The sequence below is a fragment of the Diplodia corticola genome (assembly GCF_001883845.1).
Source record: "Diplodia corticola strain CBS 112549 chromosome Unknown scaffold60, whole genome shotgun sequence".
In the NCBI taxonomy this organism is placed as follows: domain Eukaryota; kingdom Fungi; phylum Ascomycota; class Dothideomycetes; order Botryosphaeriales; family Botryosphaeriaceae; genus Diplodia; species Diplodia corticola.
This window is the reverse complement of record NW_017971539.1, coordinates 205,643-218,862: the sequence shown is the minus strand read 5'-3', so window position 1 is coordinate 218,862 and position 13,220 is coordinate 205,643. Positions and strand designations below refer to the sequence as shown.

Here is a 13,220-nt window from a genome sequence, read left to right as displayed (position 1 = left end):
GGGGGGGTGAGACGGATGAGAGGGGGGAAGCTATCTCTCAATAATATATTTCCGAACAGAATGGCGCAAAAAACAGTATTGTTCTTTCTGTTTGTCCTGTTCCCGTTATTGCTAACACGTAGGTTTCTTTGCGCCGTGCGGAACAGTACAATTCTCCACTTAACTCAACATTTGCTCCCGGTCCGAAACCAAAACGTCTCCATCACCTGTGAGTGCTGCCATACCCTGAGGATGTTCGATGAAGTGTTTGACCGCAATGATCCGTGCGCCAAGCCGATGTTGCAAGCAGATACGCGATGCTTGACCCTCGGCGCACTCCAGACACCCGGCGACAGGCTCCCGACCCCGGCGCATGCTTCCCCGCATGCCAACAAAGAAACCGAGCTCGGGCGGGGCTGCATCAAGCTCTCGTGCTCCTCTCCATCGCTAGTCGCCCCTTGCATAAAAAACCGTTTATATGCGCGCCACTCACTGCATCTTGCAAGCTTCCGCCTGATCACGCCTGCCCGCTTCCCTGCCCGCAGCACCCTGCAACGTTACAGTGCCATCCATCCGGCCGCTGTACGTCATTGCTGCATCGCGCTAGCTAATTCACCGCACTGCACCCCAAAACCATGCATTATGAAGAGTATGAAGAGAAGCCTCGCCGCCGCTCTCCGCGGCAGACGCCAGCACCAGAACCCAAACCTTCATCTCTCCGCGTCGCCACCCTCGCAGCCGCCCTGCTCGCACTCCCCGGCCTCCTCCTCTACTACACCGACACCCTGACTCCCCCCGTCACCATGAAGCTCCCCAACCTCGCCTGCGCCGTCTCCCTCCTCCTCATCAACCCCGCCAAGTGCTCCCCGACCACCACCTCCACCACCACCAACACAACCACCCCCTCCCTCCTCCCCTTCCTCCTCGCCCCCCTCCCCCTCGGCTCCATCCGCCCCACCGGCTGGCTCCGCTCCACCCTCGCCCTCTCCGCCGCCGGCCTCGCCGGCCACCAAGCAGACTTTTACCCCTACGTCGCCAACAGCAGCTGGCTGCACGCGCGGCCGCCCTCCTCCAACTCGTCCAACTCCTCCTCCTCCCCGTCCGCCCCAGGCTCCGAGTACTCCCCCCTCAACGAAGGCTTCCCCTACTGGCTCAACGGGCTCGTCCCGCTCGCCTACGCCCTCGACGACGCGCGCCTCAAGGCGCAGGTCGGCGACGCGGTGGGGAAGGTCTTGGCGCTGCAGGAGGAGGAGGGCAGCGGGTGGCTCGGGCCGGAGGGGGATGGGGATGGTGCGAACGGCAGGAACTTGTGGGCGCGGTATCCGTTGTTGTTGGGGCTGGTGGGGCTGGCGGAGGCGGAGCCGGAGACGTGGGGGGAGAGGGTGGTGAGGGGGATGTGGGCGTTTGTGGGGGGGATGGCGGGGATGCTGGAGGATGGGGGGAGGGGGTATGTGTGGAGGGAAGGGGAGGAGGGTGAGGGGGGGTTGAGCGAAGAGGAGTTTACGTGGGGGAGGGTGCGGGTGCAGGATTTGTTGGTTAGTTTGCAGTGGTTGTGGGAGAGGGGGGAGACGACGGCGGAGCAGAGGGAGGTGTTGGCGGGGGCGATGCGCGTTTTGATCGATGGGGCGATCGATTGGGCGGAGTGGTGGCAGGAGGGCGTGTTTATTAAGGAGGATTTGAATTTTTTGGACTCGGAGCCGGCGGATGGGGAGAGGTATCCGTATGAGCATGGGGTTAATGCTGGGCAAGGTGAGTTCAGGGGTGGTTCTTCTCTTTTTGTGGTTCGTTTCTGGCATGGGAGTGATGGATGTGGCATTCGTTGCTGTGGGGGGGTCTCCAAACCCTTGTCGTTTCAGGGATCTCTTGGTGTTCAGGCAGCGCACTTCTCCAGTGTGCTCCGAGATACTCTTAGTCGCTGTTTCGTCTCTCGGATGCTGATGTGCTGAATCTCGAACAGGTCTCAAAGCACTTGCGGTTTTCCGCCGCTTCACGCATAACGATAGCCTTGTCGATATCACTCGCCGAGGAGTGGACTGGACTTTCAAATACCATGCTGCTGCGCATGGAGGAATCCTCGCGGACGAGAGACTTGCCGGTTTGGCGCCGTACTACGGGTAAGTCGAATAGTCTCATAAGTCCAGATCGCCGCTGACCGTGGAGCAGCTCCGAAACCTGTACACTTGTTGAAACCATGTACTCCTTGAGTTATCTTTACCAAGCACTGGGCAACAACAGCTACGCCGATCTGGCAGAAACCATCGCTTTCAATGCCTTGCCGGCACAGATGTCTCCCGACTGGTGGGGTCGCCAGTACGTCGGCCAGCCAAACCAGGGCTTCGCAACCGAGCTGGACGAGAACCCCTTCTACAACGTCCGCGAATCCGGCCTCCTCTACAGCGTCGAGGCCAACTACCCCTGCTGCACCGTCAACCACCCGCAGGGCCTCCCCAAATTCCTCGCCAACTCCTTCGCCCGCGTCGGCGACAACGCCATCGCCCACATGCTCCTCAGCCCGGCCAACCTCTCCACCACCCTCGCGGGGGGAAATACCACCATCACCATCGCGTGCGACACGCACTACCCCTTCGCCAACACCCTCTACTACACCATCACCACCAACTCCTCCACCACCACCACCACCAATCCCCCAACCTTCCACATCCGCGTCCCCACCTGGGCCGACCTCTCCAACTCCACCCTCACCCTCACCACCACCAACACCACCTCCACCCCTCTCTCCCCCGACCCCTCCACCGGCCTCCACGCCATCCCCCTCCCCCCCACCGGGACAACGCGCCTCACCTACTCCCTCGCCGCCCCGCTCGTCGTCCTCCCCCGCGCCAACGACACCTTCACCGTCCGCCGCGGCGCCCTCGTCTTCGCCCTCGCCGTCCCGTCGCTCAACACCAGCGCCCACCCCCCGCAGTCGTGGAGCGACGCTTCCGTGCCGCTGCGGGGCGTCGGCGACGAAAACGAAGGTATCCCGGCCGCGGCGGTCGATTGGCGCGTCGAGAACGATGGGTTGTGGAATGTGGGTGTTGATGAGGGGAGTTTGGTGTGGAGGTCGGGTCTTGAAGAAGGTGGAGGCGAAGGGGGAGGTCCGTTGGCGGCTTTGCCGGACACGGTGTTTGCGCCTGGGGAGGCGCCGGTGTGGGTGGAGGGGAGGGGGTGCGAGATCGAGGGGTGGGGATTGTATAAGGGTGTGGTGGGCTTGCCGCCGGGGACGACGAGGGCGGAGAGGAGGTGTGTGGGTGGGGTGAGGACGTTGAGGCTGGAGCCGGTGGGGGCGGCGAAGTTGAGGATGATGGATTTGGCGGCGGTGGATTTGGAGGGGGTGGATGTGGGTGAGTGAGTAGGTTGGTTGTTGTTGTGTGAATAGGGGGAGGGTGGGAGGATGGGAAGATGGGAGAATGGGAGGATGGGGTTGTGGTTGGTTGGTGGGTGCTGCTGCTGCTGAGAGATGCAGTGCTGTTGTTCTCGAGATGAACGCTGGGCTGTGTTGAGTTGAGGTGTGGATGAACCTGGGTGGTGTCCTTTCTGGCGTGCTATACTCTAGATGCTCTTGAGCGTTGTATTGCGGTTTATGTTGGGAGCGTCTTCCCTCAATGTAGATGTATATATCTTGACGATACCTCAAAATACACCCCGGCCATCTTACTAGGTAGACTGGTCTTCATCTCGGCGTGGGTATGTTCAACTGACGGTGGAAACAACAGCAGCGAGACTGCTTTCTTCCTACCACGGCTGTCTGTCGGCTCCTGGAAGTTTCTGATACAGAATGTTTCTGTTTGCACGCTGCTTGATGGCCAGCTCATCCATAGGGCCGATTACCTACTGGTCTACCCCGCGTGGACTGCCCGATTGGTCAAATGAAGTATGTAAGTAGCCCCAACGCTCGGGCTTACCCGAATAAGAATACGAAGCTGGTATGGACTCAGGAGGTGCGCCATCCACCCCAAGGCGGGCGGCTTGCCACTCTGACATCTCAACGGCTTCGTCGCCACGGATTGCACGGTCCGCGTGTCACCGCTACGGTATGCCTATCCATCTCGTATAGCGGCGGTAAACCTACTTGTTTGCAAGCTGTCACCGTGTGATGTGTCTAATTAGATGTAGCATTGATGCTCTACTGGCCAATACCCCGGCAAATTGCATCCTGGCCCGCCGTCCGTCCACGCCGATCAGGCCAAAACAAATCACACAGGCAAGAAGACGGTTGGCTCACCGGTTGAGGGAGCCGCGTCGCATCCCCTGCATACGAGCTCATGTCGTAGGGCTGTGTGACTGACTCTAGCGGGTGGTGAAGATCTGCGGTGAAAATGTCTCATGGGGTTTACGGTGCGCGATGATCGACAAAAGCTCCGAAAGCCAAATGCAGCTTTCCATCCCCTGCAAGATGCCCGGACAATGAGCAGACGGAGGACGCTGAGTTAGTATAGCAAGCTCACTGCCGGTACTATCCATCAAGCATTCCCTTGGCTACAAGCACACTGTGTGACTGTGTTGGCATACGGACTGAAGCAGCGAACCGTGCGTGAGGCGTCGTGGTCCCCCCTCGCGCCATACCATGTACTAAAAATAAGAAGCACATGGATCAAGTGCGGTTCATTGGCCCTCACACCGCCGATAATCGGCCTTTGTGCCGACTCCAGGCAGTTCAGACGTTGATGACGCAACGAAAGGTTTCGCAGTACGATATTTCGCAGCGTGCTGGGGAGCATCCTGGGAAGCATCCCTACCGTTACAGGCGATGCTATCGTCGGCTGCGTGAAGGGAAGACAGAAGTGTGATCCGAAAAAAGCATCAGCCTTGCCACTTGCAGCCCTACAGAACCCCACACGTCAGTGCAGGGCCATGCAGTTCCCGCTGATCAGCTCGTATGCCATGTTCAACCGCTCTTCTCGACGTTTCCCCGCAGATCTTGTCGACTTCAAGGCCGTCGATGACAAACAGGCACAGCAAGGCTGAGATGTTGATCGGTCTGAGGTGAAGGAAAGGGGCACACGCTGCTGAAGTACTTAAAGGCATCAAGACAAGCCCGAACGTTCACTTCCTCACCAGCACCAGCCTTCGCCACAAACAACACAAAGACACAATCGTTTCCACACCACCAAACCCTACATCCACCAAAATGCAGTTCTTCATCGCCGCCGCCGCCCTCCTTGGCCTCGCCTCGGCCGCCAAGGTCACCGACGCCACCCTCCGTGACAACAACGGCCTCCAGTCGGCCGAGCTGTCCATCGACGGCGTCAAGTGCTCTGCCACCAGCGCGGCCGCCCTCGGCGCCCGCCAGATCGCCTGCCCCGGCTCCGCCTTCAGCTGGCACGTCGACGGCTCCGCCTCCGACTACCAGGTCACCCTCTTCAAGGGAACCAACACGTGAGTTCCCTCCCCGTCCCAGCTGCAGCGAACAACTCTTTCTTCCCCCTTGGTCGAAAATGCATGTGATGCTAATAGAGTCGTGGGACAAATAGTGGCGACCCCCAGGCCTCGGCCAAGCTCCCCGTCGACTGCCGCGCTGGCGGTGCCGGCCAGAACGACCAGGTCTGCACCCAGGTCGGCGACGCTACCGTCGACATCTAAGCGACTGGGTCATGAAGTGGGAAAGAGAGACAGTGTGTCTCCGGGGGTGAGGGGATTTTATGGGACCTTGTGGAAATAAGAATATGACCTAATGCTAGTCGCGAGCTTCAATATCGCCAATGTTAAAACGTCTTTGCTCGACACATTCAGCCTTGCGGCTCCGATTTGACCTGCACAATGCACCTAACTTGAACTTTGATTAGATATGGTCCGCGCGACCCGTACGGAAGTTGTCCTGTATGACGCTGTTGATGTTGTGGGAGTTGGACGGCTCGTTTGGGGGTGTGCGATCCCCCAGGGCGAAGTACATGCACCACGGGGATCGCGGTGTTATCGAGAGCGAAAAAGTCGGATGGCTCGGATGTAGGTCTTGTGGCGAAATCGGAGTGGGGTGCCGGGTCGGAGTCTGACAGCAGATACAATCCCCTCTTCTCGTGTGACTTGGATTTTGTTGTCGTCAAGCGAAGAATCGACCGGAGACCCACATGCCGCAACACCACACATCCAATCCACCATGGCCAGCACCGAGCTCCTCTTCAAGACGGCGGCCGCCCTCGACGTCATATCCATCGCGGGGCACACGTTGATGGGGTTCAAGACGGTGCATCCGGCACTCAACAGCATCCCCACGGCGACAAGCCGCGACAACAACGTCGGCCGGGTGGGAGCGCAGGGCACGTGGAACTATTTCAACGCCTCTCTTCTGGCTTTGGGTATGTCAACCGCCAGCCGTCCAAGCATGTCGAACGCTGACTCTGTGTCGTGAAGCTGCTCTGAACTGGCAATGGGCGCGCACCGGGGGCCCGCAGACGACCGAGGAAATGGTGGCACTGGCAGCCACGACCATCATGGGGGTGGTCAGCGGGGTGGGGTACGTGAAGGTGGGCGAGTACGCGCCGCTGGTCTGCCTGTTCGCCGCTCCCCTGCTGAGCGTTGTGGCCACGCTGAAGGGCAACTGATGAGACATCAAATCGATTGACTGCTTCTGCAACTGAAGAGATGGGCAAGGCTGGGGCCAGTGCACGTGACGCGCAGGATCTGTCATCGCTGGCCCTTCCGTTCCCGATGCGCATCTCGCATCTCACAACCCCACCCCCGCACTGCTCCCGAAGCCAAAGAGCCAGCCACATGTGTCTTGCAGCGCGACTTGGCCCAATCTCCCGGGAAGCCGGCCTGACTGTGTGCAAGCCCCCTATTGTTGCGGCGCCTACAAGGACGGACTCACGGAGCCGGACTAGCCTCCAAGCGTACCACCAACCCCGGCGCCCGACGCTGCAGTCGGGAGCACCCGTGCGGAGGCATACCTACCCTGCCCATCTTGATCTGTCTTGATCTCTCGCCCTCACCTCTGATGAACCAAGCCGCGCTGACTCGCAACGTATGTACAAGTGCATCCAGCATCCGCCATGTCTCCCGACCACGTAATCCACTAATATGCGGTCTTGGTACGCGCCGCCATTGTCTTGGTATTCTCACTTGCTGCTTGAGCAGCGTCCAAGCGCCGTACTTGGCGCACCTTATCTGCTTCCGCGCTGGCAACCCATTTGGCTGCGCCTGACGCTCATTTGCCCGGCCTTGGCCCTCCGCGCCTCCGAGACCCGTCTCCTGAAAACCACTGCTGTATGCGCCACCCTCTGCTGAATGAGGTGGAGACCGTTCTCTTGGCCACCTGTTCGTCCCCGGCGGAGCCTTGGCGTTTGGGCGGTGCTGGCGTCGTCGCCCCGTCGTTGCAGCACCGTGAGGCCGCGCTTGTCGACTCGTATGCGAACGGCGAAACTGGCGTCGTATTCTCGCTCGCCCGCGGCTGGGAGAAAGCGTCTTTTTAACTTGCCCCGTCGACCAGTTTCGGATTCGTATCCCTGTATGAAGGAGCTCTCTGCTTTGCTCGGCAGCTTGGCAACACCGCCCTCTTACCTCCTTTAGCGAATATGGCGCTTGGTCCAGCTCTCATGTCCCCGAATCTATAATCGATGCTCGCCCGCAACCTTGACTCTTGGCCGTTTGGTCACGTCCGCTCCTTTTTCCCCGCCGTCGTGAACAATACTCACCCACAGTCGCTCCCTTTGCAACCCTGTCATTCCTTTGCGACGACGCGTTTGGACCCGAATAATTTTAATCTTGCACTTGGACATGAAGTTTTACGACGCTGCTCTCGCGGCCCTTCTGGCCGCACCTGCTGCACAAGCTCTTGATGTCGACTGGACCAGCACAGGTTCGAATCACCCGATCAGCCTTTTCCGGTGCACAGTGTTGCTGACAATACCACCCCAGATGCCATCAAGCAAGCAATGAAGCCCATCGCCAAGGGCATGACTGATTGGTACCACGGATACCGGGTGGGAGACGTGCCTGGCAACTTGCCCGATCCTTACCACTGGTGGCAGTGCGGCGCCATGTTCGGCTCCCTCATCGACTACTGGCACTACACGGGCGACGACCAATACAACGACTGGGTCCAGCAGGGAATGATCCACCAGATGGGCGACAACGCCGACTACATGCCCGCCAACCAGTCCAAATCATTAGGAAACGACGACCAAGGCTTCTGGGGAATGGCCGCCATGTCAGCCGCCGAAAGCAAGTTCCCCGACCCGCCCGAAGGCCAGCCCGGCTGGCTCGCCCTGGCCCAGGCCGTCTACACGACCCAGTCCCTGCGCTGGGACCAGTCGACGTGCGGCGGCGGCTTGAGATGGCAGATTTACAGCTTCAACGCCGGCTACACGTACAAGAACACCATCACCCAGGGCTGCTTCTTCAACATCGCCTCGCGCCTGGCCAGGTACACGGGCAACTCGACCTATGCCGACAGCGCCGAGAAGGCCTGGACCTGGATCTACAACCTCGGCCTGATCAACTCGGAATACCACTTCTACGACGGCTCCGACTCCACCATCAACTGCACCAAATTCGACCGCACCCAATGGACCTACAACGCCGGCATCTTCCTCCACGGAGCCGCCACAATGTGGAACGTCGTAAGTCCCCTACCACGCCGGAGAAAAAAGAGAAGGAAAAACATACTCACCTCCCTCCCCCGCAGACGGCCGAAGAAACAGGCGACACGGAAAACGTCTGGAAAGAGCGCGTCACGGGCATCGTCGCCGGCCTCTCCGTCTTCTTCGCGTCCGACACCAAAATCATGGTCGAAACCGCCTGCGAAACCGGCGGCACCTGCAACATCGACCAACGCACCTTCAAAGCCTACCTCGCGCGCTGGATGGCCGCCGCCATCAAAGTCGCCCCCTGGTCCGCCGACCTGATGGGCCCTTACCTCGAGCCCTCGCGCGAGGCGGCGGCGCTCGCGTGCGCCGACAAGGGCGACGGCACCGCCGAGTGCAGCCTGCGCTGGACCCAGGGCGGCTTCGACGCCGCCTCCAGCACCGGCCTCGGCGAGAACATGGCCGCCCTCGAGATGATCGGCACCGCCCTCGTCGACGTCATCCCCGGCCCCGTGACGAATAGTACTGGTGGCACCAGCGAGGGCGATCCCGACGCCGGGTTGGCGAGCCCGTTCACGCCGACCGAGGACGTGGATCCCGTGGGCACGGCCGATCGGATCGGTGCGGCGATACTGACTTTCGTGGTCATGGGGAGTATGCTGGCGGGCGCGTATTGGATGTTGATGTCCGAGTTATGAGTGTGGTGTCGTTGTTGTTGTCGTTGTTGCGTTTTTTTGCGGCGTCACATGGCTGGGGGAGGCGTAGAGGGCGTTTTTTCTTTCTTTTCCTTTCTTCTCTTTTCTCACACATACCCATTTTGTTGATGTGATGATCTGAGGGCTTTTGACTTTTTGTCTCGACCTATTGGTTTGTTTTTTTGCATACGCCTGCCACGCTGGACAGATGCACCATCACACTGTTTTACAGCGATCGAAGTGGACCAAAGAGAGTAGGATATGGGAGCTTTACACCAAAGGCGGGGCGCTCGTTGGCGTGTCCGCAATCAGGTATTCACGATTGCCTTGGCAAAAATGTTGCAAAATATACACAGTCTTCCCTGCACCTATGCATCCCCTTCAGCGCCATGGATCTTTCGAGACATGTGCGACGCGTGGCATGTACGCTTTTTGTGAAAGGGCGTGCATCCACTGATACGAAGTGATTCAGTGAGGCATGCGCCGAACTCTTCGACCCGTCTTTTTCGGACAGAGTAGTCTCCATGGCTGACTGATCATAATCTGCAGCTCGATCATTTTGGTTACTCTACTCCAGCCTTGATCGAGGCGGATGATCGTCCGGCTACGTCTGCGCCAAGTCGACGGCCGTCTGGCCTTCTGAGCCCGTCCCCTGCCTCTGGGCAGCCCTTGTTTTGAGCCGCATTATTAATGTGCGCAGGGCAGGCTTTCACGAGTCAGGCTCGGCCAGGCAGCGCCTAGCGAGCGCCCCTGCTTGTCGGTATCGTTCCTCTTTGCTTATCATCAGCCTCATGCCTCATGCACGTGAGCATGGGATTGACTCTCCGAGAAGGGGTTTGGATACTTTCAACTCAGAAGCAGGACGAACGAAGTCGGACCCGGCCATCTTCACCATCAGTACTCGCCATCACGAATGCCGTATCAACGTCGATGGTGTGTGTCATCGGCCGATTCAGCGTCATCTGTCGAATGGTCAACGCCTCCACGATACTCGCTCCGGAGACCGTCAATATCGTTTGAACAGCATTCCGAGTGCTTACCAAGCTGTTCGTGGCCGCCAGAGAAATCCAACGACACGATATCGGGCGCCCTCGATACCATGTCGGATGCAATCCCTGTTTTGTGGCATGTCTGCCTACGAATGCCGCACGCGGCCCATCGACGACGACGAAATAGCCAACACGACTCTGGACTGGATTTTGGACTCCTCAGCGGATCTTCCGGCATGCGAACACTGTCGCGCGCGCAAAATCCCGGAATAGCCTACGTGGGATCTTGGGCCCGAAATGGGGACACTTTATCATGGGCGTGAGCAACATCGTGCGCAGCTTGACTCATCCTGCTTTCTAGAACAAGTATCTGAGTGGTAGTACCCCCGGGAGCTCTGGTGATGGACCAAGATATGAATTGACTCGTACAGGACCAGATTGGAGAACCCCCATTGCACTGGTTGCTCAAGGAAAGAAATGCGTCGATTGAGATGGCACAGCAACTACTCAAAGGAGACGCAGATGTGACGCTACAAGACGAGGACAAACAGACGGCAAGGGTAGAGGGACGGGGTACAAAGACCCGTGTATATTGATACCTTGTCTGTTCTATCGAAACGCTTGCAAAGCCCTTCACAAACAGTCTTGGCCACAAAACCGATATCTCATCATTTGGACCCCTCGAGTTGCCATCAGGCTCCCCGCACAACACCCTACTGCTTTCTCTTCGCAAACTGCGACATCCTGTACTCAGTCGTGCCAGCGTACTCCTCCAGGTCCCGCAACGCCTGCTTCCCCTCCCTCTCAATCGTCTGCAAGATCTCCGGACTCCGCGGCGTGAAGCTACATTTGAAAGGCCGAGGCCTCCAATTGAGGCCGTCCCTGCAACACAAGTGATCAAGTCAGCACCCAACCCACAATCGAACCACCCGGAACCCTCACGTACGTATAGTCGAAAATATCCACCGGAACCTCCCTCCCCTCCGCATCCCTCGCCTTCTCGATCCGAAACCCCCACAACATCCTCGCCACACTCAACCACGTCCCCTGCTCCGCCAACGCCTGCCCCGAACACACCCTCCTCCCCCACCCAAACGTCATGTACCCGCGCTCCCCCGGAAACGGCCTCTTCAACCCCTCCCCCTCGCCGCCGCCCTCCAAAAACCTCTCCGGCGCGAACCGATCCGGCTCCGGAAACTCCCTCTCATGATGATGAATCGCCCACACGTTCCCCTGCACCCACGCCCCCCGCGGGATCAGCCACCCCCCAAAGTAATCGTCCCGCACCGGCGCGTGCGGCTGCCCGCCAATCACCGCCACGCTGCGCCACCGCAGCACCTCCCGCACGAACGCCCGCACGTACACCAGTTCTTGCTCGTCCTCGGCGCCGGGGCTCCGCCCGTGCCCGACGACCCGGTCGAGCTCGTCCCAGGCGCGGGGGAGCGCGCGGGGGAAGGCGCAGCACGCGAGCACGAAGGTGATTAGTGTGGAGGAGGACGTGTCGGACCCGGCGCCGAAGAGGTTGCCGGTTAGGGAGGAGACTTCTTCGGCGTCGAGGGCGTGGGCGGGGGCTGCGTGGTGGACGAGGTGGGTGGCGAAGCTGTCGGCGGCGTGGTTGTTGTTGGGCTGCGTGGCGGTGGTGGTGGCGGCTTCGTGGGCGAGGGCATAGAAGAATTTGTGGGCGCCGGTGCGGGTGCGGCGAGAGCCGAGGCCGTGTTTCCAGGGCGCGAGGGGGGTGGGGATGCGGGCGAGGACTGTGTGTTTGGGTGTGGGGGTAAGTGTGTGGGGGTGGGAGGGAGAGGGATCAGGGAGGGTGGGTGGAAGGCTTACAGGGGAATGTTTCCATGAGCATGGGGAAGGTTTTGCCTGTAGTACGTTGCGGCTGTCAGCTGGCAGGGCTCTTGGATTTGGTGGGAGGGTTCGACACTAAGACGGGGCCGTACGTACCGGGCACGTTGAGGGCGGCGGCATGATGCATGGCGGCGATGACCTCGGTGATGATGGGGTCCTTGGAGCTCGCCACACGCCGGCCGAATGCGATGATGCTCACCACGCTGGTGGCGTAGCGTTCGAAGTGCTCCACGAACTTGTCCGGGCTTGACAGGAGGTCCAGGGCCACGACCTTGCTCTCGTTGTCCTGGAACGAGCGGTACTTGCGCACCTGCTGGATGCCGACGCCCGCGTGCATCAGTTTGCGATGGATCCGCCATCGGTCGCGCCCGGCCTGCGTGTCCGTGTACATGTTGAGGAGGTTCTTTTGCCCCATGCCCAGCTCCGCAAACACCAGCATCCGCGGCCGCGAACAGTAGATGCTAGCCCGCTTGTCCAGAAGCTCCGACGCAGTCCAGGCATCGTTGATCCAGACCGTCGGATTGCTAGCAAGTGGTGTCTTAGCAAAGTGAAGCACGCTCTCGAGTCGAAGCGCTCACCGTCCAATCCAGTACGTCAGCAAAGGCGACTCGTAGCGACGCGAGAGCTGTTCGAAATATATCCAAGGTTTGCTGTCCGGAAGTTGAAAAGTGTTTCCGACGATGGGCCATGGAAACGGACCAGGGGGCTGCCATGGTGATTAGCGTTTCCTCAGTGTTGCACTTGGGCACGAGATACCATCTTTGATCTCAGATACAGCATGTGGGCATAATCCACGAGTAGAATGAGCAACGCCGCACAGGCCGAAGCCCATACTGGGTGCTGGATGAGTATCTCAATCATGCTTGCTGAGCTGAGTGGGGTTGCAACAGGAGCGACTTGGTCCGCAGCCCGGAAAACCACCTAAAACAGCTTGAGCTATGGCAGCTCTCACACACGCCTGTGCGAGCTGGTGGTGTCCCTACATAAACCGGCTGGGCGTCTCCTCGGTTGTCTTCCGGATGCAAACTGCCGACGGCAGTTGATGCTTTTTGTAAGCCATGCGACAGGATACGCCAGACACCCCACACGTCGACACATGCCCATCCATATGTAGCGGAGCTTGCAGCCGGGTAAAGTGTGGGGTGGCGGACGCCATACTCCATCTGTCCAAACAGTTTGCGGGG

General features: G+C 59.5%; 5 protein-coding genes across 5 annotated transcripts; 4 read left to right on the top strand and 1 right to left on the bottom strand.

The window, feature by feature from the left end:
* Positions 1-614: 614 nt before the first annotated feature.
* On the top strand, positions 615-3,331 carry BKCO1_6000067 (six-hairpin glycosidase-like protein; the record flags this gene model as incomplete). The annotated part of the gene is made up of 3 exons (XM_020277734.1): positions 615-1,728; positions 1,937-2,093; positions 2,143-3,331. The coding sequence occupies 3 exons, from the start codon at positions 615-617 to the stop codon at positions 3,329-3,331; spliced, it is 2,460 nt and encodes an 819-aa protein (XP_020126735.1).
* A 1,779-nt stretch (positions 3,332-5,110) lies between these two features.
* Positions 5,111-5,562, top strand: BKCO1_6000066 (major allergen alt; the record flags this gene model as incomplete). Its single annotated transcript, XM_020277733.1, has 2 exons — positions 5,111-5,358; positions 5,454-5,562. The coding sequence occupies 2 exons, from the start codon at positions 5,111-5,113 to the stop codon at positions 5,560-5,562; spliced, it is 357 nt and encodes a 118-aa protein (XP_020126736.1).
* Positions 5,563-6,076: 514 nt separating this feature from the next.
* On the top strand, positions 6,077-6,521 carry BKCO1_6000065 (uncharacterized protein; the record flags this gene model as incomplete). Its single annotated transcript, XM_020277732.1, has 2 exons — positions 6,077-6,275; positions 6,331-6,521. The coding sequence occupies 2 exons, from the start codon at positions 6,077-6,079 to the stop codon at positions 6,519-6,521; spliced, it is 390 nt and encodes a 129-aa protein (XP_020126737.1).
* Positions 6,522-7,692: 1,171 nt separating this feature from the next.
* BKCO1_6000064 (mannan endo-alpha-mannosidase) lies at positions 7,693-9,199 on the top strand (the record flags this gene model as incomplete). Its single annotated transcript, XM_020277731.1, has 3 exons — positions 7,693-7,774; positions 7,834-8,537; positions 8,603-9,199. The coding sequence occupies 3 exons, from the start codon at positions 7,693-7,695 to the stop codon at positions 9,197-9,199; spliced, it is 1,383 nt and encodes a 460-aa protein (XP_020126738.1).
* A 1,699-nt stretch (positions 9,200-10,898) lies between these two features.
* Positions 10,899-13,199, bottom strand: BKCO1_6000063 (cytochrome p450; the record flags this gene model as incomplete). Its single annotated transcript, XM_020277730.1, has 7 exons — positions 10,899-11,067; positions 11,132-11,939; positions 12,016-12,051; positions 12,133-12,560; positions 12,615-12,742; positions 12,793-12,957; positions 13,020-13,199. 7 exons carry the CDS (start codon positions 13,197-13,199, stop codon positions 10,899-10,901), a joined length of 1,914 nt encoding a protein of 637 aa, XP_020126731.1.
* Between the last annotated feature and the right edge of the window lie 21 nt (positions 13,200-13,220).